Genomic DNA, 27961 nt, shown 5'->3' with positions numbered 1-27961 from the left:
AGGGGGAGGAATGAGCCACCAATCAAGTGCTTTGGAAATCCTGTTTTCACCTGGGGCTGAACGCTGAAGCCACTAAGCCTGGGAATGGCTGAGGAGAGTTTGTTATACAGCCTAGGGGGCCAGAACTGAAAAGGTCCTGCTCCCTCTTGTAATGGCCCCCTTCCCTCCCAAGGAGGAGGGAGTTAGAGCAGGGCCTAGTGGTGGGATCCAAAATTTTTAGTAACAGGTTCCCATGGTGGTGGGATTCAAACTGTGGCGTAGCGCCAATGGGCGGGGCACAATGGGGGCGTGGCTGGGCATGACGGGGCGGGGCAGGGCATTCCTGGGCGGAGCTGTGGCAAGGACGCAGCCGCTGCGCCGGTCCTTGGGCGGGAAACGAATGCACGCAGGCACAGGCTGCCACGCACGCCGGTGCACCTCCTGCTAGACTGCTTTAACTAAGGCAAAAAATCACGCGGCAAAATCACCAATTAGTAACCCCCTCTCGGCACACACAAATAATTAGTAACCTACTCTCGGGAACCTGTGAGGACCTGCTGGATCCCACCTGTGGCAGGGCCTCCAATGAGGATTGTAACTCCTGGGTAGAAAGTGTGTGTTTCTAGGCCCTGGTCCTTTGTACAACGTCCCTATCAGAAATGCCAGGAAAGTGAGGCCACTGACTGCTTTGAACTACGCAGGTTATTGACCAGAGCGGTGCGCAGCTTGGGGAATATGAAGATGTATCGCGGGTGGAGAAATTCGAGATAAGCGATACGGAATACGGCAAAAGAACAGGTGAGATTGGACAGAACACTCCTGCATGAATCTGCGCACAAAGGCATGAAAAGCTCTGGCCACTGGCTATGGGCATCGGGTTGCTTGGGCTCAAAATGCAGAGAAACCAGCCCTCTGTCTTTGTCAGGGCTGAGCAGCATTGTGGCTGTGAACTCTGTTTGGGCTGGAAGTGGTCTACTAATTCACAGTGGATCTTTTCGTGCTTAGACCCGGCTTCCTGAGCCATCAGAGGCCTTCATGGATTTGGTAACGCTTCCAATCCCCACGTCTTGCCAGTATGAAATGGTCTGTGCCAGTGAGATATGTGTTTGTTTATTTAGCTTTAAAAGGGGATTAGCTTTAAAAGGGGCTTGGACAGATTTATGGAGGAGAAGTCGATTATGGCTACCAATCTTGATCCTCTTTGATCTGAGATTGCAAATGCCTTAACAGACCAGGTGCTCGGGAGCAAAAGCCGCAGAAGGCCATTGCTCTCACATCCTGCACGTGAGCTCCCAAAGGCACCTGGTGGGCCACTGAGAGGAGCAGAGAGCTGGACTAGATGGACTCTGGTCTGATCCAGCTGGCTTGTTCTTATGTTCTTATGTTCTTATTTAAAACATGTTTATCCCACCTTTCCATTCTGACGCTGCCCCACCCGCTCTAAAGGGCTTTCTGGTGGTGCAGAAAGCTTGAAAAAGTAGAAAAAGAAAACAAGCCGGATAATCCCCCATAGAGGCACGGGGGCCGACTAGGCTCTGGAGACTGACTAAGGTCACCCCCGTCCCCTTGGCAACCCCCCGGCCCCACTAGCAGGCCTGGGTGACAGAGGAAACTTCCAGGTCTAGAGCTGCACAGCACCTCCCCTCCCCCCCCCCCTTGGTAAGTTGCCCCTCTGTTGGCATATTTTCTCCTTTTGCTGGAGCGCACACACCGGTGCAGGGGTGTGCCAACTCCAGAGTGGGATTTTGGACTGCTCATCTCCCACATCTCCAGTTGAAAGGACAGCTGCCCTGTTTCCCCGAATATAAGACATCCCCTGAAAAGAAGACGTAGTCGAGGTTTTGCTGAAGTGCGAAATATAAGGCACCCCCCGAAAAGTAAGAGACGTGAGCAAAAGTTTTTGTTTTGAAGCACTACCGACGTTTTAACAGAACACAGAAAAATAAGACATCCCCTGAAATAAGACATAGTGCATCTTTGGGAGCAAAAATTAATATAAGACACTGTCTTATTTTCGGGGAAATACGGTAGTAAATGAACATCCTAAGTTCTGCTGTTTAAAGTTTTTATCTGGTGTGTTGCTGTTTACCCCGGTTTTATGTATTGTTTTAATTGATTTTATACTGATGTTTGCCGCCCTGAGCCCTATTAGGAAGGGCAGGATATAAATTAGACAGACAAACGGACAGATAGATAGGAAATATGGTAGGAACCTGGGATGGTGCCTTTCCTTGCTAGGAAACTCCCCTAGACCAAGGCTGCCCTGGAAGATACCCTAATAACCCATTCAGGACCTCCTGAGAACATCCAGACTTTCGCCTGAGCTATCTTCCACCACAGTGGTAGAGCAATAACAAAATAACTTACAGCCCACTTGGTAGCACCCATGCAGCCTAGCACATGGGGAAGAGATGAAAGGAAATATCCCAGAGAAATAAATTGTACTGTGAAGCCCTGGAAAAATGTCTTTGTAAAAAGGTTTACTGTGAAAAGGAGAGGGGGAAAAGGGAAAGGACGGCTGGAGTCAAAAAGGGGTGGAAAAGGCAAAGCAAAAATACAGGGCAAAGCCTGCAGCGCCAACGACACAGAGATATTCAAATGAAAAAAGTGCTTTGAATTAACTAAGCTAATCACATTACCGAGGCCGTAGCATGTGCATCTCAAAGCATGTGCAGAGTTCCTTGTAGTAACAAGAAGTTGAAGGAGTCCTTAACCTGTACGCAACTTCCTGTGGATCCAGTTTTCATTGAAGACGAGAGAAAATCCCAAATGTCCATATTTTTCCAATCCCACACGAATCCCCATTTCTGATGTCAGAGGCTACTTTTACCAATCACAGCCGTATCTTACCACCACGAAGCACCTGGTGATGACTCTGAACTTCCATGACAAATACCTGGTCTGGTCTAAACCTGATCGTCCTTCGTCCCAAAGGGGCTAAGTCTGTCACAATGGTCCACTGTGGCATGGGCCTGTCTGCCTTTATTGTAATGTAATCTGGATCCCAGATGCGCTCAGTGTCACTCCGGAGCTGCAGCAAGTTTTAGGATTTCTGTCACATCAAAGACAGTGGTGACCTAGATCAGTGATAGTGAACCTTTTCAAGACCTAGTGCCCAAATTGCAACCCAAAACCCACTTATTTATCCCAAAGTGCCAACGCGGCAATTTAACCCCTCAAGCAGGGGCCAGCCTGCTGTAGCCTCTAGCAAGTCCCACATGCGCCGCTCTGCGCCTCTCTAGCATCTTTGCCGCCTCTGCCCCCTCCCCCCCCGGGCAGCAGCCCCCTGGAGCACAGGCACGAGGCCCACCAGCGTCCCTGCTCGCTGTGGTGCACGCACATCAAGTTCAGCGGCCCAGGCCAGCCTAGATGTGTGTGTGTGTGGGGGGCGATTCCCCCCCACATGACAAACTCTGTGCGTGCGTGCCCACAGAGTGGGCTCTTAATGTCACCTCTGGCACCCACGCCATAGGTTTGCCACCACTGACCTAAATGGACCAAGGGTCTGTCTGATTCAGTATAAAGCAGCCTCCTGTGTTCTCTCTGGGCCACAGATTCAGCCCGCTCCTTTTTGAAACGCAATAGACTGGGGCAGTTCAATGAAGAAGAAATGGTGAAGAAAGAAGCCGAGCAGAAGCTGAGGCAGACGGAGGAGAAGACCCTGGCCGAAGCTATTCCCGTGGGATCGAGGTGTGAGGTGCGGGTGGTGGGGCAGCCGAACAAACGTGGGACAGTGATGTACGCTGGTGAGTATGGCAGGGACCCCCACACTCGTCGGGGTGGGCTGAGGGAGCATTTTAAATGTCCTGTAGAAAGCAGTTGGGGAAATATTCATGTCTCCTTGAACAAGCTGTCTTGGCCTGGGAACATCTCTTTTCAGATACAACAGATAGTTCAAGTCCAGAGCACCTTAGAGAGCAAGTAGGTTTTTGGGGTAGGAGCTGTTGAGAGGTAAAACTCCCTTCATCAAAGACTTTTGAGCTTTGACTCTCTCTAAAATTTGCACCCAAAACATCATATTTTGCACCCAAAACAGGTGCTGGTGGACTCAAATCCAACTGTTCTACTGCAGACCAATATGGTTGCCTTCTGAAACTCTCTGCAGATAGTGCAGATTCAAAGTGCAGTTTCAGCAGAATTAGAATCCAGGATTGCATCAAGGATTATATGCTTTTTTCTCTCTCACGGCAAAACAAATGGACCTCGGGAAGGCAAAGTAAGACTGTAGTCCAGAGGCATATGGGGCGAAAACAGCACCCGGAGACAGCCATTCTCTGGGCGCCCCCCCTATGCCTGGGGCGGGGCTCCCGGCCGGCAGCTGGCAGTCCCTTCTGCTCTCCCTGCAAGGGAACTGCAAGGCTCTGTCCCCGGCAAATTGCTTCTATAAACACGGGGGCAGGACCCCGCCCCCAAGCCACGCCCCTGTGCTTATAAAAGCAATTTGCCAAGGACGGAGCCTTCCAGTCACTACTGTTCTCCCCAGAGGGGAGGGCAGAAGGGACTGCCAGCTGCAAGCCGGGAGGGGGGGCAAGGCTTGGGGAGACGGTGTCCTCGGGCTTCCTTGGCCCTGCCCGCGTCGATGACGACATGGGCAGAGCCAAGGGCGCCCAAAGATGACGAGGCAGCAGGACTTCCTGCTGCCTTGCTGTCTTCCTGGTCACGTGGGGAATCGATTTTGCACCCAGATTAGTGGCACCCTAGGCAGATACGCCTCTGCTGTAATCTTCAACCTTCATTTTAGGAGGCAAGTCCCATTGAACTGAGCAGGACTTTATTTGAATTAGTATACTTCACACTCCCCTGTCTCTAAGATGCCTGCCCTTTGCTCTTCTCAGGTGTAACAGAGTTCAAGCCCGGCTACTGGATCGGCATCAAGTATGATGAACCTTTGGGGAAGCACGACGGCAGGTGAACACGTTATTTATAACACGGAACAGCATTCGCAAAACAATTACAATAGGGGTCTCCAACCTACGGTCCTACATGTTGTGCCCCTGGACTGTACAGTAACAAGGCTCTGTATTCACTCCACCCCTACCTACCAGTTGCCACGGGGGGATGGCACCCCTCCAATCCCACAGTACAGAGATGAAGAAACCTCCCCCCCCTTCCCTTCCCTTGCATGCCACCCCTCCCTCTGCTAGGGTGGGCCATGTTCAGATGCTGGGCCCCCTCCCCCTCCCTCCCTTCCCTTGCGTGTCTCCCCTCCCTCTGCTAGGGTGGGTGGGCCATGTCCAGACAGGACTCCCTCCTCTTTCCCTGTGCCACCCCTCCCTCCCCTCCCCCTCCCTCTGCTAGGGTGGGTGGGCCATGTCCAGATGGTGGGCCCCCTCCCTCTCTTCCCTTGCATGCCACCCCTCTCTCCCCTCCCCCTCCCTCTGCTAGGGTGGGTGGGCCATGTCCAGATGCTGGGGCCTCTCCCTCCCTTCCCTTGCATGCCACCCCTCACCAGGATCAAAGCAACCTACATTCCTCATTATTGACAGAGCTACACCTGCAGCTTTCCGCCCCTTCCTTTGGAGCACAGCCAAAGTGCATCTTGTGGCTGCAGAATTCAGCTCCAGACAGTTTTAATTTTTAAGACAGGTTCCTAGCCCTTAGGACTGTGAATATTTCAGGCAGCGTTTGCTGAAGTAACAGAAGTTTCGGAGGGCCACATTTCTAAGGGTTGAGATGTTGGGGGAGGGGGTGGGTGGGTCAGGATCTTACACAGTTTCTTGCCCCTTCGCGTGAACAGCCAAGCCAGAGTTAATTCTGCAAAATCACGTTTGCGGGTTGAAGTCTGCCTCTTGGTTATTCATCAGGAGACAATATTAAGGGTCGTGCTTGGCTTCTATGCCCTGTTTTTGGATGTCCAGAGAAACTGGTTGGCCACAGATGGGCCACTGGTGTTCTGATGCTCTTATTTGACAGCCCTGCGCAGGGGAGGGCCACATCCCACCGGGAATCTTGTCAGATTTCTCATAGCTCTCTGAAATTGACAGGCCTGTGCTGCTGGTTGGTATTGAATTCAGAGCTCTGTCTGTTGAGTTTATCTCATTGCTGTCAGCCACAGGTGTCAAACTCGCGGCTGTAAGGAATCAGCAAGGTCCAGACCAAAAGTAACTTTAACAGTTCATTTAATGGTTGGCTTTAATGATCACACTACAGGCAATGCAGATTCTGACTTCCCCCCCAGACGTGTAGCTGCTTTTACGAGCTATTCTCCCGCCCAAAGCAAAGGTAAACAATTCCCCATTCCCACATCTCAACACCAACTTCACACAGACAGAAAGCAAGGTTAAGAGGATGATAACAACTGTGTTCTGGGCACACAGCCCAGCCGCCAAAGGAATCTCCTCCAAATAAGCCTGCCAAACTGAAACTAAACACACAATTTAGCGTTCTCCAGATAGCCAGGATTTGAGGTCTTTATCATCCCCTGTTAGCATGCTGGCAGGGGATGATGGGGACTGTAGTCCATAACATCTGGAGGGCCGCAAGTTTGTCACCTATGCTGTAAGCAGTCTTGGGTGCTGTTGCTTTTATGGGAAGGTAGCGCAGATGTTGTTTAGTAAGCATCTGATTGTTACCAACACGAGTGTGACTTTCGGTCTCCTTCCTCCTACAGCGTTGGTGGAAAGCGGTACTTCGAATGCCCGCTGAAATACGGAGCCTTTGTGAAGCCCCAGCAAGTTACCGTGGGGGATTTCCCAGAGGAGGACTACGGACTGGACGATGAGATGTGAAGGGGGGGCAAAGAAACTGGGGAAGGGGGGGGGAGAGGTGCAACCGTCTCCTTTTGCTCCACCGCCTCAGTTGCTGCCGCTTCTGTGGGGCACCGCTGCTGCGTGCTGCGTTCCTACGGATGAGCCGGCGGGAGAAGACCTGGCAGCTGCTGTCTTTTCATTGATATTTGGGTTGCTTTCCTTTTTTTCCTCAGTCGTCTGGGTCCGTTCACTGAAGATGCCAGGCCCCCTGGTACGTTCTCATATGCTTGCCCTTCTGTGCCAGTGGGTGAGGTAGAGAACGCTGGAGTGACTCCGATTTGTAGTAGCAATGTGTGAAGTGGGGCCAGGGGGCGGGGTCTGCTCCCCCCCACCCCCCCGGCTGTAGAGCTGAGTGGTTCCCAAAGCGGTTAGGTTTGATTTAAACGTGTTGCCACCAGCAAGGCAAAAGGACTCTGCTGTGGGGTGTAGTGTGTGTGTGGTGTCTCGTGCAAACTCAGCTGCCCCTGCTGCAAAGCAACCTTGTGGTCCTGGCATCGTGTTGTGCAGGCAGTGGCTCAGTCTGTACTGTCACAAGGCCCCCCAGGAGAGCGATTTGGTGTCATCTTTGAATCAGACCCCCGCATAACATGTTGATGCCCCGTCTGAGATCCTTTCTGCAAATCTAAACCGGGACGTTTCTGTGACCATACTTTTCTTCTTCTTTTTTGCCAATGTTAAGAATTATTATTTTTGTTGTTTTGTGTTGTCGGTTGACGCAATGTGATAATTACAGATTTTTGAAAAACAGTGTGGGAAGGAGAGAAATACATTCCATGCAGGCGTATTTGTGTGCATCTGCTTGTTTAATCTTCCGTCCTGGGCACCGCGGGAGGGAGCCTGAGGCCTGGCTAGGTATCGTTTTATGCTGAACTAAGCATAAGCATTTTATTGTCATTGTGCACGCACAACGAAATTCACAGCAGCATTCCTCGATGCACACAATTCCAGACTCATACCCCATCCTCCCTTTCCCCTTCCTCCACCCATCCCTACACAGCCCCAAACACGTCACCACGAAGCCACGGAGTTCAGCATCGCCACAGCTCTAGAGTAGAAGCTGTCTCTAAGCCTCTTTGTCCTAGTTTTGATAGACCTAGAATAAATACCAGATGGTAACAGTTCAAAAAGAGAGCTGCTGGATGAGACGGTCTCTCTCTCAGAATATTTTGGGCTTTTTAGGTTTCTGAATTATAGAGTTCTTTTCCTAAGGAGAGGGCAGCCGATAATCCTCTGTGCAGTAGTGATCACCCTTTGGAGCGCCTTCCTATCCGCCACTGTGCAACTGGAGAACCATACACAGATGCAGTAGGTTAAGACACTCTCTATAGCACAGCGGTAAAAGGGCACCAGGAGTTTTCCATTCAGTTGTTTCTTTAACAGTCTCAGATAGTACAGTCTTTGCTGGGCCTTCTTAACCACTGCGGCCGTCTGTACGCCCCAGGTCAAGTCCTCTTTAATCATGACGCCCAGAAATTTAAAACTAGCCACCCGTTCTACTTGATCTCCATCTACTTGAACTAGACTAGCTCCTTGGCCCTGCCTGCTCTGGCCAGCAGTGGCTGTCTGAGGTCTCTGGAGGTCTTGAGGCCGGAAGGACTCGTTCTCACTGGAAATGCCAGGGCGGGTTGTTTTTTAAATTCTTTTTTAAAAAAATTTCCAAAGACACAGCTAATATCAGTCAGTTGAAAGTCAATTCACATTAAAGAAATTCACACCGTTATAAAATCTGTTAACGGGCAAAATAGAAACCAGTTCACCCCCAGCCCTCTGAACAGCAGAGCATACGAAGGGCGGCCCGTTCCATGAGCCCCCTCTCTCTCTCCCCCCTCTCCCCCCTCTCCCCCCTCCAGAGGCCAGTCCCTCTATGGCAGTGGTGGCGAACCTTTGGCACTCCAGATGTTATGGACTACAATTCCCATCAGCCCCTTCCAGCATGGCCAATTGGCCGGCAAGACTGAGCTGTTCCACCGGGTCTTCGGGGAGGCCAGCCGCTGATGGCCCCTCCCCATAACATCGGTGGACTCTGCCGCCCCCCCCCCCCTCTTTTAGGGGATTTGATAGTAGGTCGCCATCTGTTGCGCTTGGTATTTGGATGCTGCATTTTAATGGGGTTTGGTTTTAATGAGTATAGAGCCATTATTATTATTTATTAATTTGATATTTATTGATTTTATCTGTGCTCTATCTATGTATTTTGTCTAACTTGTTGTTCACCGCCCTGAGCCCTCTGGGGGAGGGCAGTATACAAGTATAATAAATAAATAAATAAACATCTGGAGTGCCAAAGGTTCGCCACCACGGCTCTATGGCAAAGGACAGGGTTTCTAGGGCATGGCTGGGTATTGGGGTTGCCAACTCTGGGTTGGGAAACTCCTGGAGATTTGGGGGGGGGGGCGCTTGGGGAGGGTAGCATTGAAAGAACGGAGGAACGCCAGCCAGGGGCAATTGAGATGCAGGCCACCCTCCAATGCTGTCATTTTTTTCCCCCAGGAGAACCAATCTCTAGTCTGGAGGTCAGTTGTAATTTTAGGAAATCTCCAGGACTCACCTGATGGTTGGTGATCCTGGTGAGGGTGGGTCAGAAGGAACGTCCAGGCCTCTGAATTACCCCGTTCATCTCTCGGGTCTTGATTTCTTCTCTTGGCTCCTTATCTCTTCAGTACAGATTTCTCTCCCTCCCTCTCTCTCTCCCTCCCTCTCTCCCTCCCCCTCCCTCTCTCCCTCCCTCTCCCTCTCTCCCTCTACCCCTCCCTCTCCCCCTTCCTCCCTCTCTCCCTCCCTCCCCCTCCCTCTCTCCCTCCCTCTCCCTCTCTCCCTCTACCCCTCCCTCCCTCTCTCCCTCTACCCCTCCCTCCCCCTCTCCCTCCCTCTCTCCCTCCCTCCTTCCTCTTCCCCTCCCTCCTCTCCTCCTCTCCCTCCCCTCTCAGCAGCAGTGGCATAGGAGGTTAAGAGCTCGTGTATCTAATCTGGAGGAACCGGGTTTGATTCCCAGCTCTGCCGCCTGAGCTGTGGAGGCTTATCTGGGGAATTCAGATTAGCCTGTACACTCCCACACACGCCAGCTGGGTGACCTTGGGTGAGTCACAGCTTCTCGGAGCTCTCTCAGCCCCACCCACCTCCCAGGGTGTTTGTTGTGAGGGGGGAAGGGCAAGGAGATTGTCAGCCCTTTTGAGTCTCCTGCAGGAGAGAAAGGGGGGATATAAATCCAAACTCTTCTTCTTCTCCCTCTCTCTCCCTCTATGCCTCCCTCTCTCCCTCTCTCCCTCCCCCTCCCTCTCCCTTCCCTCCGTCTATCTCTCCCTCCCTCTCTCCCTCTCTCCCTCCCTCTCCCTCTACCCCTCTCTCTCTCCCCCTCCCTCTCCCTCCCTCTCTCCCTCCCCCTCCCTCCCTCCCCCCTCTCTCTCTGTGGATAAGGATTCTGTCCCACAGGGATCAGTGCAGCACATAGCCCAGGCATTAGGTCTTGCACCTTCAGCCAGTAAACGGACTCTGGATTGTTCCTCAGTAGCATTTATTGAAAGGTGACATTGTACCCAGTTTGAAAAAGCCAGTTCCGCCAGACTTCGGCGCCCCAAGGTCGGCGATAGGGGAAGATACGGCCCCCTGGCTTGTCTACCCCCGCAGTGCAAGAGACGCTTCCCTTTCCCCCTGGAAGTCAACACCAGGGTCAGCCTGCTGATCGACAAATGTGTGAAGCTGTAAGATCAAGAGAAAGTAAGTTCCATGACAGGTGACAGGCCGGTTACGTATATCTTGCAACAACTACACTGAAGCGAAAGCCCCCCTCTGTCACTCAGGTGCCATCCCTGTCAATATGAATTGTTACAAAAGCATTAATCTAGGAATGCCCCTCAATCCCCAGGGGCAGTTCCTGACACAGAATAAATGCAACAGAGGAGCAATGCAGGGGGTCTTTTCTCTCTTGCAGCCTAGTTCAAATGGTGGGAAGGCCAAAGTGGCAGGAAGCATGCAGGATAGCAGTGGAATCAGTTTGGGGGGAAAAGAAGAAGTCTAGTTTGCGCAGAACCAGGGGGCATTCATTGAAAATGCTGGGGGGAAGAATTAGGACTAATAAAAGGAAACACTTCTTCACGCAACGTGTGATTGGTGTTTGGAATATGCTGCCACAGGAGGTGGTGATGGCCACTCACCTGGATAGCTTTAAAAGGGGCTTGGACAGATTTATGGAGGAGAAGTCGATTTATGGCTACCAATCTTGATCCTCTTTGATCTGAGATTGCAAATGCCTTAACAGACCAGGTGCTTGGGAGCAGCAGCAGCAGAAGGCTTTCACATCCTGCATGTGAACTCCCAAAGCCACGTGGTGGGCCACTGCGAGTAGCAGAGTGCTGGACTAGATGGACTCTGGTCTGATCCAGCAGGCTCGTTCTTATGTTCTTAAGTCTAGTAGTACCCTCTGGGATCCACTGGCACGTAAAACCCAGTCTGATTTATATACCTGGGAGTATAGAATTATAAGAGTTGGAAGAGACCACAAGGGGCATCAAGTCCAACCCCCTGCAGTGCAGGAACACATAATCAAAATACCCCTGACAGATGGCCACCAGCCTCTGTTTAAAAACCTCCAAAGAAGGAGACTCCACCACACTCCAAGGGACTGCATTCCACTGTTGAACAGCCCTGACGGTCAGGAAGTTTTTCCTGATGTTTAGGTGCAATCTCTTTTCCTTCACCTTGAACCCATGACTCCTGGTCCTCGTCTCTGGAGCAGCAGAAAACAAGCTTGCTCCCTCACAAACATGACACCTTTCAAATATCACTGCAATGCTAAGCAGAGAAGAAGAAGAAGAAGAAGAGGAGGAGGAGGAGTTTGGATTTATATCCCCCCTTTCTCTCCTGCAGGAGACTCAAAGGGGCTGACAATCTCCTTGCCCTTCCCCCCTCACAACAAACACCCTGTGAGGTGGGTGGGGCTGAGAGAGCTCCGAGAAGCTGTGACTAGCCCAAGGTCACCCAGCTGGCGTGTGTGGGAGTGTCCAGGCTAATCTGAATTCCCCAGATAAGCCTCCACAGCTCAGGCGGCAGAGCTGGGAATCAAACCCGGTTCCTCCAGATTAGATACACGAGCTCTCAACCTCCTACGCCACTGCTGCTCCTATAATATCTTTCACATAGAGGCTTTGCAGGGTTCCCACTGGGTTCCCACTGCAATGCTAAGCAGAGTTACTCCAGTCTAGGGTCCTGATTTAATCTGGGATTGTGCTCTTCTTTAAAAGACACCCGTTCCATGTTAGCCCTGCTTTGCCACTAACGCAGCTGGGAGAGGTGCTTGATCTACTCCAAATGCGCTGCTTTCGACTGGAACTTGTTCTAGGGCCATGGTGGCAAACTTTTGGCACGCCAAATGTTATGGACTACAGTTCCCATCAGCCCCTGTCAGCATGGCCAATTGGCTATGCTGGCAGGGGCTGATGGGAATTGTAGTCCATAACACCTGGAGTGCCAAAGGTTCGCCACCTTTGGCAACCTCTCCTTTTCTGTGCAGTAGGGCCAGGATGTGTTTGACGTGGCGGTAACTGAGTCTGGAATGCACGCTGGGTGGAAAGTCACTTCAGAGCGGCCGAGCCCCGCTGTCCAACTCTGCGTCATCCGCGCACAAGCAACAAAAGTCTGAGGAAAAGCAAAGGTGTTATCTGCCTGCAGCCACTCCAGAAACTTGTGCAGGGCTGGACCTTATTTCAAGGAGAAAGCCTCCTCCTAGTTTTAGAATCTGTCTGCTTGATAGTTTTCAGGGAGGTTCTTCGTTAGAAGGGGACGGAATGGCTCACGGGAGAGAAAGCAGTCAGCCTGTCGCGGAATTGTGCGTCCCTGCGCAACTGGAAAAATAACTTTGATCCAAATCATCTTCAGATCCTCTGAAGATGCATTCAGCCACAGATGCAGGCGAAATGTCAGGAGAGAATGCTGCTGGAACACGGCCAGACAGCCCGGAAACCACACAGCACCCCAACTTTGATCCAATTCCTTGTGCTTCTGAAGCAGAAGAAAGATATTGCTGTATGCAAAACGTTTCTTCCAAAACCATCTCGGCTGCAGCCCCAGAAAAACGATTGCCTTCCCTTCCCTCACCCTCCCATGATATTGAAAGCAAATCCCTTAAAGAGTTGCCGGTTGATGGTGATGGCTGACGAAGATCTCTTCTGCAATGTTTCTCAGCCGCTGGAAGTGAAAGGCAGGAAAATGGTCCATTTGGGTTCCCGTTCTTGCCAGAAAAAGAGTGGGCCAGGGGGTGGGGCGAGGGGGGCAGGTAGCCCGGGTACCCTTATCAGGTGGACGGCCCAAGACAGAGTTAAAGTGACCCAGCCCTCTCAGCAGATAGTTGGGATTGCTTTCTGTTCCGCTAGGTGTGCTGAGAGGCACCTGCCGATGCTGCCTCAATGGAAGCCTCCCTTGCATAGCCATGAGCGGAACAGATCCACCGGATCTAGCCCATTGTTCCTCAGGATCAATCTTCCCAATCCCCCAAACTTCTCTCTTCCCAATCCCCCAAACTTCTGAATCCCCCACTTGGTCCCTCAGTTTCTTCAAGGCTTATCTGTTGGGTCTAAATCAGGGGTCTGCAACCTGCGACTCTCCGGGTGTTCATGGACTACAAATCCCATCACCCCCTGCTAGCATGGCCATGCTGACAGGGAATGATGGGATTTGTAGTCCATGAACATCTGGAGAGCCGCAGGTTGCAGACCCCTGGTCTAAATAATTGGGCCCGGAGCCCTGCTCTTTGCTCCCCTGCCCAGTAAGTCCTAACCCAGCCCCTTAAATGCGCAAAGAGCGCCTTGCCGTCTCCGTCTTGCCTGATTAAATTCAACCCATTCAATCTGTGAAGGTAAGTTTGCATTTGATAACACTATCTGGCACGGCAGAGGGCGAAGTTCACACCTGAACCGGAACTGGGTGCTGCGTTCCCTGCATCCTTCCTGCATGTAAGTAGACCACCTTTCCTTTGACATCCTGGTTGCTGCTGGTTTGGGAGGGGGAAGGCAACGTGGTGGTTTCCCAAGGCTATTCGTCTCCCTCCCTGAGCTGATGTTGATTGTAAACCATCAGGGTCTGTTACGGTTTAAAGCACTAACAGAGAACCTCCACACCTGCATTCCCTGGCCAGTCTGATGTGTGATAAAAACTGATCCCTAAAGACTAGCACAATTTATTCCAGCCTAAGCGTGCCTTCCACGGGATAAATTCCGCCAGACTTTAGGGTGCTGCTGGATTTCTCTTTTGTTGGCTGCAACAGAGTAAACACGGCTCCTTCTCCGCAATAATGTGATGCATGTTTACTCAGAAGCAAGACGGCTTCCTTGCTGGGTTAGGAGTTTTTCTGACCCAGTGAGTGCTTCCGAACATTTCTTTGCTTTCGTTTGAGATGGTTTCTTAAGTCACGTGAGAGGTTTAAGTCACCTTTGAGCTCTTTTACGTGAGCAGTATGATTGCCATAAAGGCAGCGGGGAACTGTTTTTCATTTCTTGAGGTGGCTCTGAGTCAGAGGAGGCCTCATATTGGCCTTACAGCACCTGCTCATCAAAAGTGCATCGTATGGGAAGCAGCGTTGGGAGCCACGCATCCAAGTGCTTATTTCTTCTTAAGGTGTTTAACGCGAAGGTGGCCCAGCACCTTTTGTATGGTATCCCCATCTGGATCCAAGCATGGCACCAGAAATTGGAGCGCATTCAATCCAATTTCCTATATAAGATCTTTGGCACCCTGCATTGTGTCCCCTATGGTGTTCTTTGTTTGGAATCAAGGCAGCATTTATTAGAAACAAAGGCATGGGTTGTAACTTTTAAGTTTTGGCTGCGTCTTTGTTTCTGCACTGACTTTAACTTGTCCCAGTTAGAAATGAGAGAGCTTCAGCTTTCGAAATGGTGGCTACATATTGAAAAAAAGATCTTTTCCTTGGGCTTCTCTTGGGAGGCCCTACAAATGCTCACCGCTCCAGAGATTTACCATCGCTTAAAGACTAGATTCTTTGATCAAGAATATCAATTTCTCCTGAGCAAAGCGCAAAGCTCTTGCTCTCCAATATTCTTTGGGATTATCCCTCAGCAATCTAGCCCTGCTATATACCTGGAACAACTTGTTAATTACAATTGCAGATGGGTCATGACTAGAGCAAGGTGTAACTCTTTTCCATCAGTACATTTTCAAGGTCGCTTCTCTAATATTCCACAAAATGAGCGTTGCTGTTGATTTTGTCCTGATACAACTGATACACTTTCTCACATTCTGCTTCATTGTTCAAAATACAGCAACATCAGAACTGATTTGAGAACTGTATTACCAACAGGATTTATGCTCCTTTCTGATAAGATAAAAATGGCTAAGCTTCTAAATAACTCTAATGTTGAAATCTCTGAAGCTGTTGCTATATTTTCACTCTGTGTACTGCAAGTTGTGCAATAATGATCTTCTTATTGTATTTGGAATTCTCGACACACACCGGTTTTATGCCTAATAAAGGTTTTGGATTTGGATTTGGATTTATTTCTTCTTAATTTTCTTTAAAAAAATTTAGTTGCCTTTCCTTCTTACAGAGCTCAAGGTAGCTTACAATATAAATAAAATACATTAAAAAACATCAAAACCAAAATTTAAAACTGCCAATAAATCTAATCGATACGATCCTAAATAAAACTGTAACCAGCTGCCTCTTCAATATGAAAAGTGAGGGGGGCCAGTCACACCTCCCTGGGGAGGGTATTCCATAGTTGTGGGGCTACCACCTAAAATGCCCCCCCTTGGGTACCCACTAAATAAACCTCTCTGGTCGATGGGAAAGTTGAGAGGGCCTCTTCCTGTGATCTCATTCCCGGGCAGGACACTCCGTCAGATACCCTGACTCCGAGCCATGTGGCATTGTGTTTTGACATAATATGACTATTCCATAACTAGACTCTGTATTCAGCTTATTTCTTCATTATGAAACAGCATCAGGAATAAGCGTTTAGGCTTCTATTGCCAGAACCTGTAGTAACCGGCAATGTGGCCTCCATTATACCTCATGTCACCCTCCATGTCACCCCACCCCTGACTGCCGGTTCCCAAGTGGGAATGGCACCCCTGCAATCCCACCGTCCAGAGATGAAGTCAAAACAGCCTACATTCCACACCACTGACAAAGCTACAAACAGCAGGTGTCTAATGAGCTGATAAGGCATTGCCTGAGAAGCAAAGTGGAAAAGCATAAGGACAGCAGGGAGGGGGAATGAGAAGAGAACGGTTCCCACATCCTGGGCAGGAGGCAGGAGGCACAGCAGGATCAAACGGGCTGATCATGGCACATTGTTCCAGCATTATTGCTGAGCCTTTCATCGCAGACTGGTTCTTGCCAAGTCACTGTGGGAGGGGGGGGGGGGATAGAAAACAATCAACAAAAAAGCAAATGAGAACGGAATACAGCTTAATCACAGTTCTAAATATACAAAGAGAGAGTCAATACAATTATGCCAATGTTGCTGTAAAAATACACTAATTCAGGGGTCTCCAAACTATGGCCCTCCAGATGTTCATAGGCTACAATTCCCATGAGCCCTACCACTTGGCCATGCTGGCAGGGGCTGATGGGAATTGTAGTCCATGAGCATCTGGAGGGCCATAGTTTGAAGACCACTGCACTAATTAATCAGCTAACATTCAATCACAATTGTTATTATATTCCTAACATTTTCCCCAAATTATAGAATAAAACTATACATTTATTTTATGCTCCAGTACAAGTATCCATGCTAACACCTACTGATGGTTCTATAAATTAATGTTACATTTTTCTATTTACATTTCATTTCATTCATTTTTTTAACGTTCATGAATATTGCAAGAAGTAATTCTTGATTAGGCCTTTTGTTGACCGAAATCATTAATTTTGCCATCGTTGTGTACACCCTTGTTTCTTTATCCCAGCCTTCCACGCAAGGGCATTCTTCCATCTTCCAATATGCTGCTGTTGCCAAATATCAAAACAGTTTTCCTCCAAATTTCTTGAAAGATTCTTTGGTAATAAGCCTAATAGCACAATCTTGGCCTCCACAGCAAATGTAGTTTTTTAATTTTTAAAAAATATTTCCTCATGTATCTTTCTCCAATATTGGACGGGATCTCAAAGGTGAGGAGGGTCATCAGGAATATCCTAGGGGCAACGAGCTCTTCCTTTCATTTGTTATCTTAAGAGAGAAGCTGATAATCGGCACCCGAGGTCGTGTTTGTTGCTGGGACTTAACCAGTGGTGGGATCCAAAAATTTTAGTAACAGGTTCCCATGGTGGTGGGATTCAAACTGTGGCATAGTGCCAATGGGGCTGGGTGCGGCATGACGGGGGCATGGCTGGGCATTCTGGGGTGGGGCATTCCTGGGGGGGCTGTGGCAAGGACGCAGCCGCTGCTCCGGTCCTTGGCCAGGAAACGAATGCACGCAGGCGCAGGCTGCCATGCACGCCGGTGCACCTCCTGCTAGACTGCTTCAAGTTCTGTGCGCTACTGCTGAGAGGAGGGGCGTAACTAAGGCAAAAATCACGTGGTAAAATCACCCATTAGTAACCCCCTCTCGGCACACACAAATAATTAGTAACCTACTCTTGGGAACCTGTGAGAACCTGCTGGATCCCACCTCTGGACTTAACTATATTTGCCCCAGACGTGAACTGTAAAATGTGGGTGGGTGGGTAAGGTGGGGTAGGGGGTATTTTTCCTTGCTCTGGGCTGCCTGTAAGCTCGATTACTCTTCCACGTTCTTTTTCTTGCCTCAGCTATCAGCATCCAATGACCTTCAGCGCACCGTAGCGGCAGTCAACCCGTTGTCTTCATGGCCAGAGGTAATTGAGGCCACTTGGCTTTTCTGTATCCACCTGAAGTCTCAGAGAGGTCTCATTCTTGAGTCTTCATCCCGCCCAGAAGGAGACGGACGCGTTCCCCTGCTTTCCTAACACGTGTATCAGCCCCCCCCAACCCTCACAGCAGTCCATCTTGGCGCTGCCAGTCTTCATCTGGTTGAGGGCTCTTGCTGCCTGTAGTGTCCCCGTGGCTCAGGGCCAGCACTGCTGGGTGTGAGGGGCTTTACTGCAGCTCGACAGCATTGTTTGGCTCTGCAAGATGCACCTTGTTTTTAGGCAGCCCTCAGCGCCCGCATTCCAGCCACGCTGAGGATCCCACAGGGATCCAGGCCTAAAGAAAAGCCAAGTTGTTCGCTTCTTGATGGTGTCAGGCTGAGGGGCAAACTGCACATTGCGACGTACATGAATCCACCAGGAGGACTTGTGTCAGGCCTGACACAGGCCCCTTCCGCACACGCAAAATAATGCGTTTTCAAACCACTTTCACAACTGTTTGCAAGTGGATTTTGCTATTCCGCACAGCTTCAAAGAGCACTGAAAGCAGATTGAAAATGCATTATTCTGCATGTGCGGAATGAGCCACAGTTCCAATAAAGCTCTTGAAACTTTCCTGAGTCTTGTTTGATGGCTGGAGTAACAGACCTTTACAAATTGCATCCGCAGTGTCGCTGTGAGTCTCGGTGGTGGACTCAGGTGGATTGCAACGTGTAGATTTGCTCTAGGTTTTCCAGATGCCTGCTGTGACTAGTTAAGTAGTTTCCAGTTAAGTAGTGAAGAGATTGTGCTGTTCTTAGGATGCACAACAAGGTATATAGAGCTTTCAACCAGGGATTGAAAGCCAGCGGCCGTGTCCAGTCAAAACCTAGACCAGTGATGGCGAACCTTTTTGAGACCGAGTGCCCAAATTGCAACCCAAAACCCACTTATTTATCGCAAAGTGCCAACACGGCAATTTAACTTGAATACTGAGGTTTTATTTTGAAAAAAACAGTTGGCTCTGAGGCATGCATTACTCGGGAGTAAGCTTGGTGGGTTTGCTTTGTTTGGCTGACTTTGCTTTGTAAGTCGGTGGCTTTGCTTTGAAGCAACCGTGCATCTCTTCCAACGGGTGAATCGCGACCCTAGGAGGGTTTATTCAGAAGCAAGCCCCATTGCCAGCAACCGAGCTTACTCCCAGGTGAAGGATTGCATTTTGGTTCTTTGCATGAAAACCAGTGGGGTTTAACAGCGCTTAACAGAGCTACCTACACTGCTTCCCCAAAAGTAGGTCTTAGGTTTAATGCTAATAATGGAGCCCAGCAGCCCAGGCCAGCCTAGATGTGGGGGGGGGGGGCACTCTGTTTGTGCGTGCCCACAGAGAGGGCTCTGAGTGCCACCTCTGGCACCCGTGCCATAGGTTCGCCACCACTGACCTAGACATTCAGTCACTGTCTCTGTGGCTTTGCTGTGGATAGAGTGAAAGCTCCATCAATTGCTTCCATAAAGATCTGTGAGCCCAGCAGTACAGACCAAAGGTTTTGGTCCTCCAAAGCAGCAATCCATGGCTAGACTGCCTCCTGTATCCCACGCTGATCCCCTGCTGTCTGGGAGAGTCCAAGTTTCATGGTGTGCAGGGAGAAAAGAGGTGATGGAAATCAGAACTATTTTACTTTGATAAAAACTGATAGTAGAATGCAGACAAGGCAGAAACAAACATGAATGTTAATAGCAGTTAGGAATGTGACTTTGACAATGTCCCCAATAGTGCAAATTTCACCCTAAGTAACGCCTCCTTTGAAGGGCATTCCAGACGGCTCCCCACCTGAACTAACTTGGGTTTTTCTTTTGATCTTGCTGCCCCGGCTCCAGTTACAGAATTCCAGAACAAAGATGACGCCTACTGTTTCTCCTTAGCGAAGGCCCTTTACTGTGTCAACACCCCGGTGACGGTGGGATTCTACGCCCCGTGGGGATACTGCACAGGCTTTTACTTGAAGAGGATCCAAGGTGAGTGCTTACACTCGGCCACACAGAACAAGGAAAGGAAGTGCCGCATCCAGTGAAAGTGAGTTCCATAGAACTCATTTCTGCTGGCTGAGGCAACCACTGCTGGGATGAGTGGCCGTATCAGAAAGGGTTGGATGAGAGAGAGGATGGAGGACGAATCTCTTAGTATGAAGACTGCCCGGTGGGGGTGGGAATCTGTCTCCTTTTCCTGTCTCAGCAGAAGTAACATGGGCTAGTAACCTGCTGCTCTCCAGATGTTCATGGACTACAATTCCCATCAGCCACTGTCAGCATGGCCAATTGGCCATGCTGGCAGTGGCTGATGGGAATTGTAGTCCACGAACATCTGGAGAGCCACAGGTTGCAGACCCCTGACTTAGAGGAATCTGGCCCCCTAGCCTTCCTCTCTCTGTCTCTCCCTGGCCTCACTGCCACCAGACAGGATCTCCAGACTGAAGGATCTGTGGGCTGACACCACCTGTGTCTGACTCCTCCAAACTGTGTCTCTCTCCACACAGTCTCAGTTCCCCATCTGTGGCTGCCAGCTATACCAATACGGCCCAGCCAATCAGGCTGTGCTCGTCTGTTGCTGTGGTGCTTTTGCTCGGGCTAACTGCACCCCCGCTAATTAACCCCATAAGAGCCTAATCCATCCCAGCTAGATACAGCTGGCTGGGCCTCTCCCACTGCTCTACTATGCTCTACTATGTGATCTCGCTGCAGAATTCTCTGCACTACCGGGTGACTCCAAACCCTGACCCCCACACTGCAGGGGGAAGGGACAGAAAAGGGAATAACTTGGGGCAGAAATCCGGGAGCTGTGCTGCCCAAAGTCAGAGGAGGAGTTCTTCAGGACAAAATGTAATGGAAGACCTCTTCATAACATCACTCCTGCCATGACAGACATCCATGACTTTTCAGCTGGGACACATGTCCTTTTGGGCCTCCATCTCCTGCTGTTGGTCATGCTGGGGGAGTCCAAGGAAGGCCAATTCCCATTTGAATCCTGTTTTCTGCATCGCTTGTCTGATACTTTTTTTTGGCACTTTCTCATTTTGTAACCTTAGTCCTATCACATTGCTTATTAGATCTCTCGTGCTTTTTGATTATATTGTGTTACACTGTGTCATCTGCCTTCTGATTCAGTGTGAGAAAGGCGGACTATAAATGAAGACATAAATGAATTCTGTTCTGCCCCAGGACAATTAGCATCCAGCTGAACAGCCGGGTTTAATAAGATTTAATAAGAGGAGAAGAAGAAGAGTTTGGATTTATATCCCCCCTTTCTCTCCTGCAGGAGACTCAAAGGGGCTGACAATCTCCTTGCCCTTCCCCCCTCACAACAAACACCCTGTGAGGTAGGTGGGGCTGAGAGAGCTCTGAGAAGCTGTGACTAGCCCAAGGTCACCCAGCTGGCGTGTGTGGGAGTGTACAGGCTAATCTGAATTCCCCAGATAAGCCTCCACAGCTCAGGCGGCAGAGCTGGGAATCAAACCCGGTTCCTCCAGATTAGATACATGAGCTCTTAACCTCCTACGCCACTGCTGCTCCACAATACATTTAATAAGATTGGTCAGTTCAAAAAGTGCTCTCAAAAATCAAAGCATTATACAACAAATGAGTACCGAAACAATCTTCCAATCAGCGTTCTTTGTTGTTGTTGTTGTTTTGCCTCAGACTACATGCAGCTTCAGTCATTGAAAAAGGACACGCAGGAGTTTCAGCGGACGAGGATGAAACAGCGCGGGACTTCGGGCTGGGATCTGCTTTCCCTCGTCTTCCGCATGATCTTCTACCGCCCTGTGCTGACCCCGCAGCACAAGCAGAGGAGGAATGTGCGGCACCTCTTTATCCATTTCAGTGCCTGGGAATACGCTGGCAGTGACCAGCTCTGGGCCGGCCTGATCACTGCTCTGTGTGATGGCATCGAGGGCCATTTTGGCCTCGCCCCCATGAGTCTGTATAGAGCCGTGGGCAGGAAAAGTGGAATCGTTCAGGCACCTCTCAATAAAGAATGGGTCAGCAAGAAATACCTCTGTCTTCCACTGTGGGCCGCAGTCCTTCTGGTGTCAGGAGTGGCCGTTGTGGTGGCCGTCCTCATTTTTGTTTTCGGGATCCCGGTCGGCAACGCTTCCGGAGACGCCATCGCTCTCGTCGAGGGCGTCGGGGCCACCGCGGTCGGCATCACCGTGGCGGCAGGAATCCGAATGGCCGTTGTGGTGGTGCGGAATGTTGTCATCACTCAGAAGGCCCAGCTGGAGAGGCAGATGAACCGGACAGACCTCAGCGCCCAGCTGGGTTTCATGAGCAACGTCAAGAGGGAAGTCAAGGTGGTCGCCCGGTTCCTCCAGTTCATGGAGATCTTCCAGAGGAGGAAGCTCCGTGTGGTGCTGGTCATCTCCAGCTTGGACCGGTGCAGCCCTGACCGAGTGGTGGGCGTCCTGGACGCCATGAACATCCTTCTCTCAGACTACGAGGCGCCCTTCATCTCCATCCTGGCAGTGGACCCGAGCGTCATTGTGGCCTGTGTGGAGAGCTCCTTGTTCATGAAAGGCATGGCCAACAACGGCTACGAGTTCCTGAACCGCATCATCACGCTGCCTTTCTCGGTGCCCAAGATGGACTGCGACACCAAGATGCAGCTGATTAGGAATATTGTGGAGTGCCGAGAAGAGCAGGAGAAAAGCTTTGAAGATGAGGAAGAACCGGGAGTGGGTTCCCAGGAGAGGAACTGGCAGGCAAGCCAGGCGGGGCCTCTTCCTGGGTCTGCCCCGTGCTCGTTTGGGGGTTCTGCAGACTATAATGGGCCCAGGCAGACAAGAGACGACACAAAGATTCCTTTGGTGGTTGTGATTCCTGGACAGCAAGAGTTGCTAAGGGGGGGAGGGAGGAAAGGCTTCAAGGCCAAAGACTTAATCCAGGAAGCTTTGGACTTCCTCCGCGACGAAAGCATGAAGGAATATATGACGGACAACCTGGTGCAGATGAGAAGAATTGTCAACACCATCTCTGTTATGGTCAGGCTGATGGCGACGGAGGTCCCCCGGGAGAGGCTGTGCCCGCAGAAGGTGGCGGCCTGGGTCCTCTTGGCCAACCAGTGGCCCTGCCGCCTGAGCTGGATCTTGCAGTGTATTGAGGACGACGAGCAGATGAGTCGCTTGGCCTTGTCCCAAGGGTGCCCCCTGGCCCCCGAGCTCTCCCTGTGGGAGGTCTACCAGAAGTACGTGGAGGAGCTTGACATGTTCAAAGCCCAGCTGGAGAAGCTGCTGGAGTTGGATGGGGACCCCGAACTCTTCCAGAGCTTCCTCTGCTGCCGCTTCCGGGTGGAGGACGTCCTCTTCTTCCTGCCTTTTACGGTCAACTTGGACTTCTCCTTGAAGAGGCACATGGAGCTGCTACGAGGCAGCCACAGCCTGAAGCGGACCGAGAAGCAGCTGGGGCTCTCCAAATGTGCGTTGCTGAGGATGTCCGTGACGGACGTCTGCAGAGAGGTAGGTGGGGATGGGATTGGGTCACTTGGGGTCAGAGGCTTGACCTGGGAGCCTCCTGGTCTTCTGGGGGTCCCCAACACAGAGCACGTAAAAAATATTAGAACATCTGAACAATTACAAACAATGTCTAAAAGAACACCAGGACCAGGGAGGAGGGCCAATAACTGTTGCTGGGGGTATGGCAAACGAAACAAAAAAGGCTTCATCCAAGGGCGGAAGACACTGATAGAGGAGGCAGACAACCCACTTTGAGGAGGGATTTCCAAAATTTCGGTGCCACAACCAAGAAGGCCCTTCTTTTGCTGGCCACCCGTCTAGCTTCAGATGGTGGGGTCAATTGAAGCAAGGCCTCCGGAGATGACAGGAGGGAGCGGGTAGGTTCAGATGGGAGAAGGTAGTCCTTGAAGCGTGGTGGCACAGTTTTCCTGTCAGTTTTTCCCCAGTAGGAAGGAGCTGAAAGTAGTGTTGGGGTGTGTGTGTGTTTCCAGCAAGAAAATGGCAGGGGAGGAAAGGATTCATCCCCCTCTTTCTAGAAAAAAAGCAATGCCAGCTGCTTTATCTGCAAAGGGTGGGGGGAGCTGAGTGTGCTCACCTTAAAGCCCCAGACTTGTTCTCTGCATCCTGGGATGATGAACGCTGCTGCTGACTTTTGCTCTGTCTCACCGGCCCCTTCCGCACACGCAAAATAATGCGTTTTCAAACCACTTTCACAACTGTTTGCAAGTGGATGTCGCCATTCCGCACAGCTTCAAAGAGCACTGAAAGCAGATTGAAAGTGCATTATTCTGCATGTGTGGAATGAGCCACCCTCCAGCCAGGGACTCGGTTTCAACAGCCACATAGTCAACTACCAGCCTCTGCACCTTCCTGGAAATAGGACAGTCAACGGGTGGGGAAATTCCTGGGCGTTTGTGGGCGGAGCCTGAGGAGGGGAGGGGGGACCTCAGTGGGCTAATCAGGCCATAGAACCACCCTACGAAAGGGGCAGTGATCTCTGTAGTCCAAAGATCAGTTGTAATTCAAGGAGATCTCCAGGGCCCTCCTGGAGGTTGGCATCCTATTCTGGGCAGATATAGATGTTTACTTTGTTTCACCAGCTCGTTGCAGCCTGGTCCTCTGGAAAAGGGAGCCCTTGCTGAAGGACGGCTTAAAACTGTGGGGATTTTGCAAGTTGTCTGTCACAACTATAACTGAGTTAACTGTTTGTATATAAACAAGTTGCTGAAGTCTCTGTTCATGACCTGATCTATTGATGAGCTACTGGTCACTGAGACAGCCATGGCTTACATGTTAGTGAGCACGTACATCTGAAGTTATAAAGTTAACCAGAGGTGGGATCCAGCAGGTTCTCACAGGTTCCCGAGAGTAGGTTACTAATTATTTGTGTGTGTGTGTGCTGAGAGGGGTTACTTTCAATGGGTGCGATTTTAAGCCACGTGATTGTTGGCCTTTTAGCCACGCTCTCCTTCCTCCAAAAGTGAAGGCCGCATGAACGTTGAAGCTTGAGTCTAGCAGGAGAGGTGCACCCGGCGCAGGCGTAGTCAGCAGCCTGCGCGGCAGGCCTCGTTTCGCCCACAGACCTACGCGAATGGGTTATGTTCTAGTTACAGCTCCCCGCCCCAGGCCAATGCCTCGGCAGCACTCGAATGCCTTGGCCACACCCCTGTCGCAAGGCCCTCGCCCCAGCCCCATTGGCTGCATTACACCACAGTTTGAATCCTGCAATCATGGGAAACCTGTTACATGTAAATTTTGGATCCCACCACTGAAGTTAGACTCTGCTTCCTGTTTCTTTGTTTAAGCCAATACTGTGATGGATTGAGGGCTCTTATGGGGTTAAATTAGGCTGGGGGTGCAGTGTGAGCCAGAGCTTAAAAGCACTACTAGCAACAGACGCAGCACCAGCCTGATTGGCGGGGCCGTATTGGTATAGCTGGCAGCCACAGATGGGGAACTGAGACTGTGTGGAGAGAGACACAGTTTGGAGGAGTCAGACACAGGTGGTGTCAGCCCACAGATCCTTCAGTCTGGAGATCCTGTCTGGTGGCAGCGAGGCCAGGGAGAGACAGAGAGAGGAGGGGGCCAGATTCCTCTAAGTCAGGGGTCTGCAACCTGTGGCTCTCCAGATGTTCATGGACTACAATTCCCATCAGCCCCTGCCAGCATGGCTCTCGGCCTCAGTGCTCACAAAAGCAGCTCTCCAAGGCCAGGGAAGACAGACTCCCCTGCCACACCCTCCCTCACCCCCCACCAGCTGGGCTCCCAGACAGCAGCCGGCAGCCCCTTCTGTCCTCTTCTCTGGGCAGAGGCGTAGCTAGGAAAAATGGATCCCGGTGCAAAATCTGAGTTTTGCGGGAGGACCCCCCATGGGTGGCCGCTGTGATGCTGGAATCCACCCCCAAACAGCATCACTTTCAATGGTGTTAAAACTAGAGAGCTCAAATTCTCCTTTTAAATCCACCTTAAAGGGAGAATCTGGGGTCCCCAGTTAAAACATTGAAAGTGATGCTGTTTTGGGCTGGATTCTTCCCCACCCTGAAACAGCATCACTTTCAATGTTTAAACTGGGGACCTCAGATTCTCCCTTTAAATCCATGCCAAAGGGGGTGGATTTAAAAGGAGAATCTGGGGAAATTTGGGGGGTGCCTGCTGTCAGGGGTGCAATTGTTATCCTAGCAGCACCAAACTTTCAAGGCTTTCCTAATGATACCACCCAGGTTTGATGAAGTTTGGTTCAGGGGGGCCAAAGTTATGGACCCTCAAATGTGTAGCCCCCATCTTCTATTAGCTCCCATTGGAAACAATGGGGGATGGGGCACCCCCTTTGGGAGTCCATAACTTTGGACCCCTTGAACCAAGCCTCACCAAACCTGGGTAGTATCATCAAGAGAGTCTCCCAAAACATCCCTGAAATTTTGGTGCTTCTAGCCTGAAAACTGCGCCCCCTGCAGGCCAAAAACCTAAAAACACTAAAAATACCAAACAACCCATAAATGGGGGGTGGAGCTTTGGACATGTAATGTGGGGGTTCAACCCAAAGGAACCCCCCCTTACCTACATCCTTGACAGGAAAGAAAGGATTTCTCATTTTATCTTCATGTAACCCTCCCTTTATAGTTAGTAAATTCATATATAAAAAGCAACTGAGAATTTGTCTCTTCTGTTCTACTCTGCATATACATATACATGTGCACATACATATATACATACGTACACACACACACACACACAAAAGTCTATGCTGGTGTAACCTCTATCTGTGGGTTCTGTGGGGCAGAACGTGGAATGAGTTTGCAACAACAAATTTTTAAAAACAAAATGGTTTACTTTCTTAACATATAACATATAACATCAACATTTAACATCACACTTCAAGGTCCTGTTCAGGTTGCATTTTCAAGTCCTTATATTTACAGTCTACTGATACTGCCCAGTCCAATTCTTCTTTGCAAGTGGGTTGGCTCCTGAAGAGGCTCCCCAAGGAAGCTTGATGAACAGGCTTCAACATGATGAAGGTTTCCAGGAGAACTCTCACCCATTACAAACACAAAAAGAAACCCTGAAACAATAAACTCCAATATTTACAACATAGCAAAATTAAACAACTACCTCCCAGTAGTTCCCAACAATATTGCAGTTTACCTTAACAAGGTGTTAAGGGCTTATACAACCAAGGTCCGAGTCTGGTAGCCTCGTCTCCTCCAAACTACATGAGGTCTGCTGCAGCCTCTTGCTGCTTTGAGTCTCCACCCCTTACTGGGTCCACCCATTCTGAGCATGGGGGTTACACTGGGATACCATAATCTCTTTCCACCCTTTGCTTTTCTCTTTGTGCAGATGGACAAGCTGAACTTGAAAGAGGAGAATGCCCAGCGGTATAAAGAGAGGCTGAAGGAGCACAATTTGAGTGGCAGAGCCCTGGTTTACAGCGACAGAAACGAAGTCAGAGAGGCTCTGGGCGTGGGCCTTGGCGAGTGGATGGCTTTCAGCATGCATTTCTTTGGCTCCGTTCCCCTGCAGAGTTCTGTCCCTTTTGCAGCATCCCCAGCCCTGGTCCGTGGCGATAAGAACCAGTTGGGCTTGCAGGAGAATACATTCAGAGGAAGCTGTTTGTCCCTGAACGTTTCCAAGGAAAATCTTCACAGGTGACTTGGCCTCTGATGTGTGCCGGAATGGATAGCAGAGGCTGAGAGGAGAGCCGGACTTGCTGTGACTGCAAAATTCAAGCATTAGCTTTATTCCATCGACGGCTGAGCTGGCCCGGAGGGTGGGGATCTGATGTCTACTCTCTACCCCAGGAGCAAAGTTGGGCAACAGGTTGTCTTCAGGAATCCTCCACATTATTCCGAAACTGGAGGCTGTAAATAATTTGGATGTTTTGTGGAAGGCTGTCACGATTGGATTCAACTGGTTGTTGTGGGTTTTCCGGGCTGCGTGGCCATGACAACCAATTTGGATGTGTATTTCAGGATAAATAGGATACATTTAGATTTAATCTTGCCGATCTGCACATTAATCAAATGCTCTGGGGCTTTTTAATCGGCAGCTCGTTTATAGTCAGAGGGCGACCATGTCGGTCTGCAGCGAGATTCAAGTCCAGCAGCTTGTTAGAGACCAATAAGATTGGGGGCGGGGGGGGGGTGGCATATGAGCTTTCGAGAGTCAAAATTCCTTGCGCAAGACACAATGAAGGTTGGGTTGCCAACTCCAGGTTGGGAAATTCCTGGAGATTTTGGGGGTGGGGTCTGAGAAGGGTGGGATTTGGGGAGGGAAGTCCATTCTCCAAAGCAGCCGTTTTCTCCGCGGAGCTGATCTCTGTTATCTGGAGATCAGTGGTAATTTCAGGAGATCTCTATGCATCAGTGGCGTATCTGCCTAGGGACGGGGGTACCCTCTGTCCCCGGGTGCCACTA

General features: G+C 50.4%; 2 protein-coding genes across 2 annotated transcripts; both read left to right on the top strand.

Annotated features, from left to right (window-relative positions):
- The first annotated feature begins 649 nt into the window (after positions 1-649).
- Positions 650-7512, top strand: TBCB (tubulin folding cofactor B). The gene is made up of 4 exons (XM_048502129.1): positions 650-777; positions 3534-3725; positions 4815-4887; positions 6590-7512. Exons 2-4 carry the CDS (start codon positions 3590-3592, stop codon positions 6705-6707), a joined length of 327 nt encoding a protein of 108 aa, XP_048358086.1. The 5' UTR covers positions 650-777; positions 3534-3589; the 3' UTR covers positions 6708-7512.
- Positions 7513-12626: 5114 nt separating this feature from the next.
- Positions 12627-27227, top strand: NKPD1 (NTPase KAP family P-loop domain containing 1). The gene is made up of 7 exons (XM_048501756.1): positions 12627-13067; positions 16647-16739; positions 17488-17602; positions 19420-19557; positions 20216-20418; positions 21162-23048; positions 26886-27227. The coding sequence occupies exons 1-7, from the start codon at positions 12627-12629 to the stop codon at positions 27195-27197; spliced, it is 3189 nt and encodes a 1062-aa protein (XP_048357713.1). The 3' UTR covers positions 27198-27227.
- The last annotated feature ends 734 nt before the right edge of the window (positions 27228-27961 follow it).

Source organism: Sphaerodactylus townsendi, linkage group LG06 (genome assembly GCF_021028975.2).
Source record: "Sphaerodactylus townsendi isolate TG3544 linkage group LG06, MPM_Stown_v2.3, whole genome shotgun sequence".
Classification (NCBI taxonomy): domain Eukaryota; kingdom Metazoa; phylum Chordata; class Lepidosauria; order Squamata; family Sphaerodactylidae; genus Sphaerodactylus; species Sphaerodactylus townsendi.
Note: the sequence above shows the minus strand (reverse complement) of the source record. Positions and strands in the feature narration are given on the sequence as shown.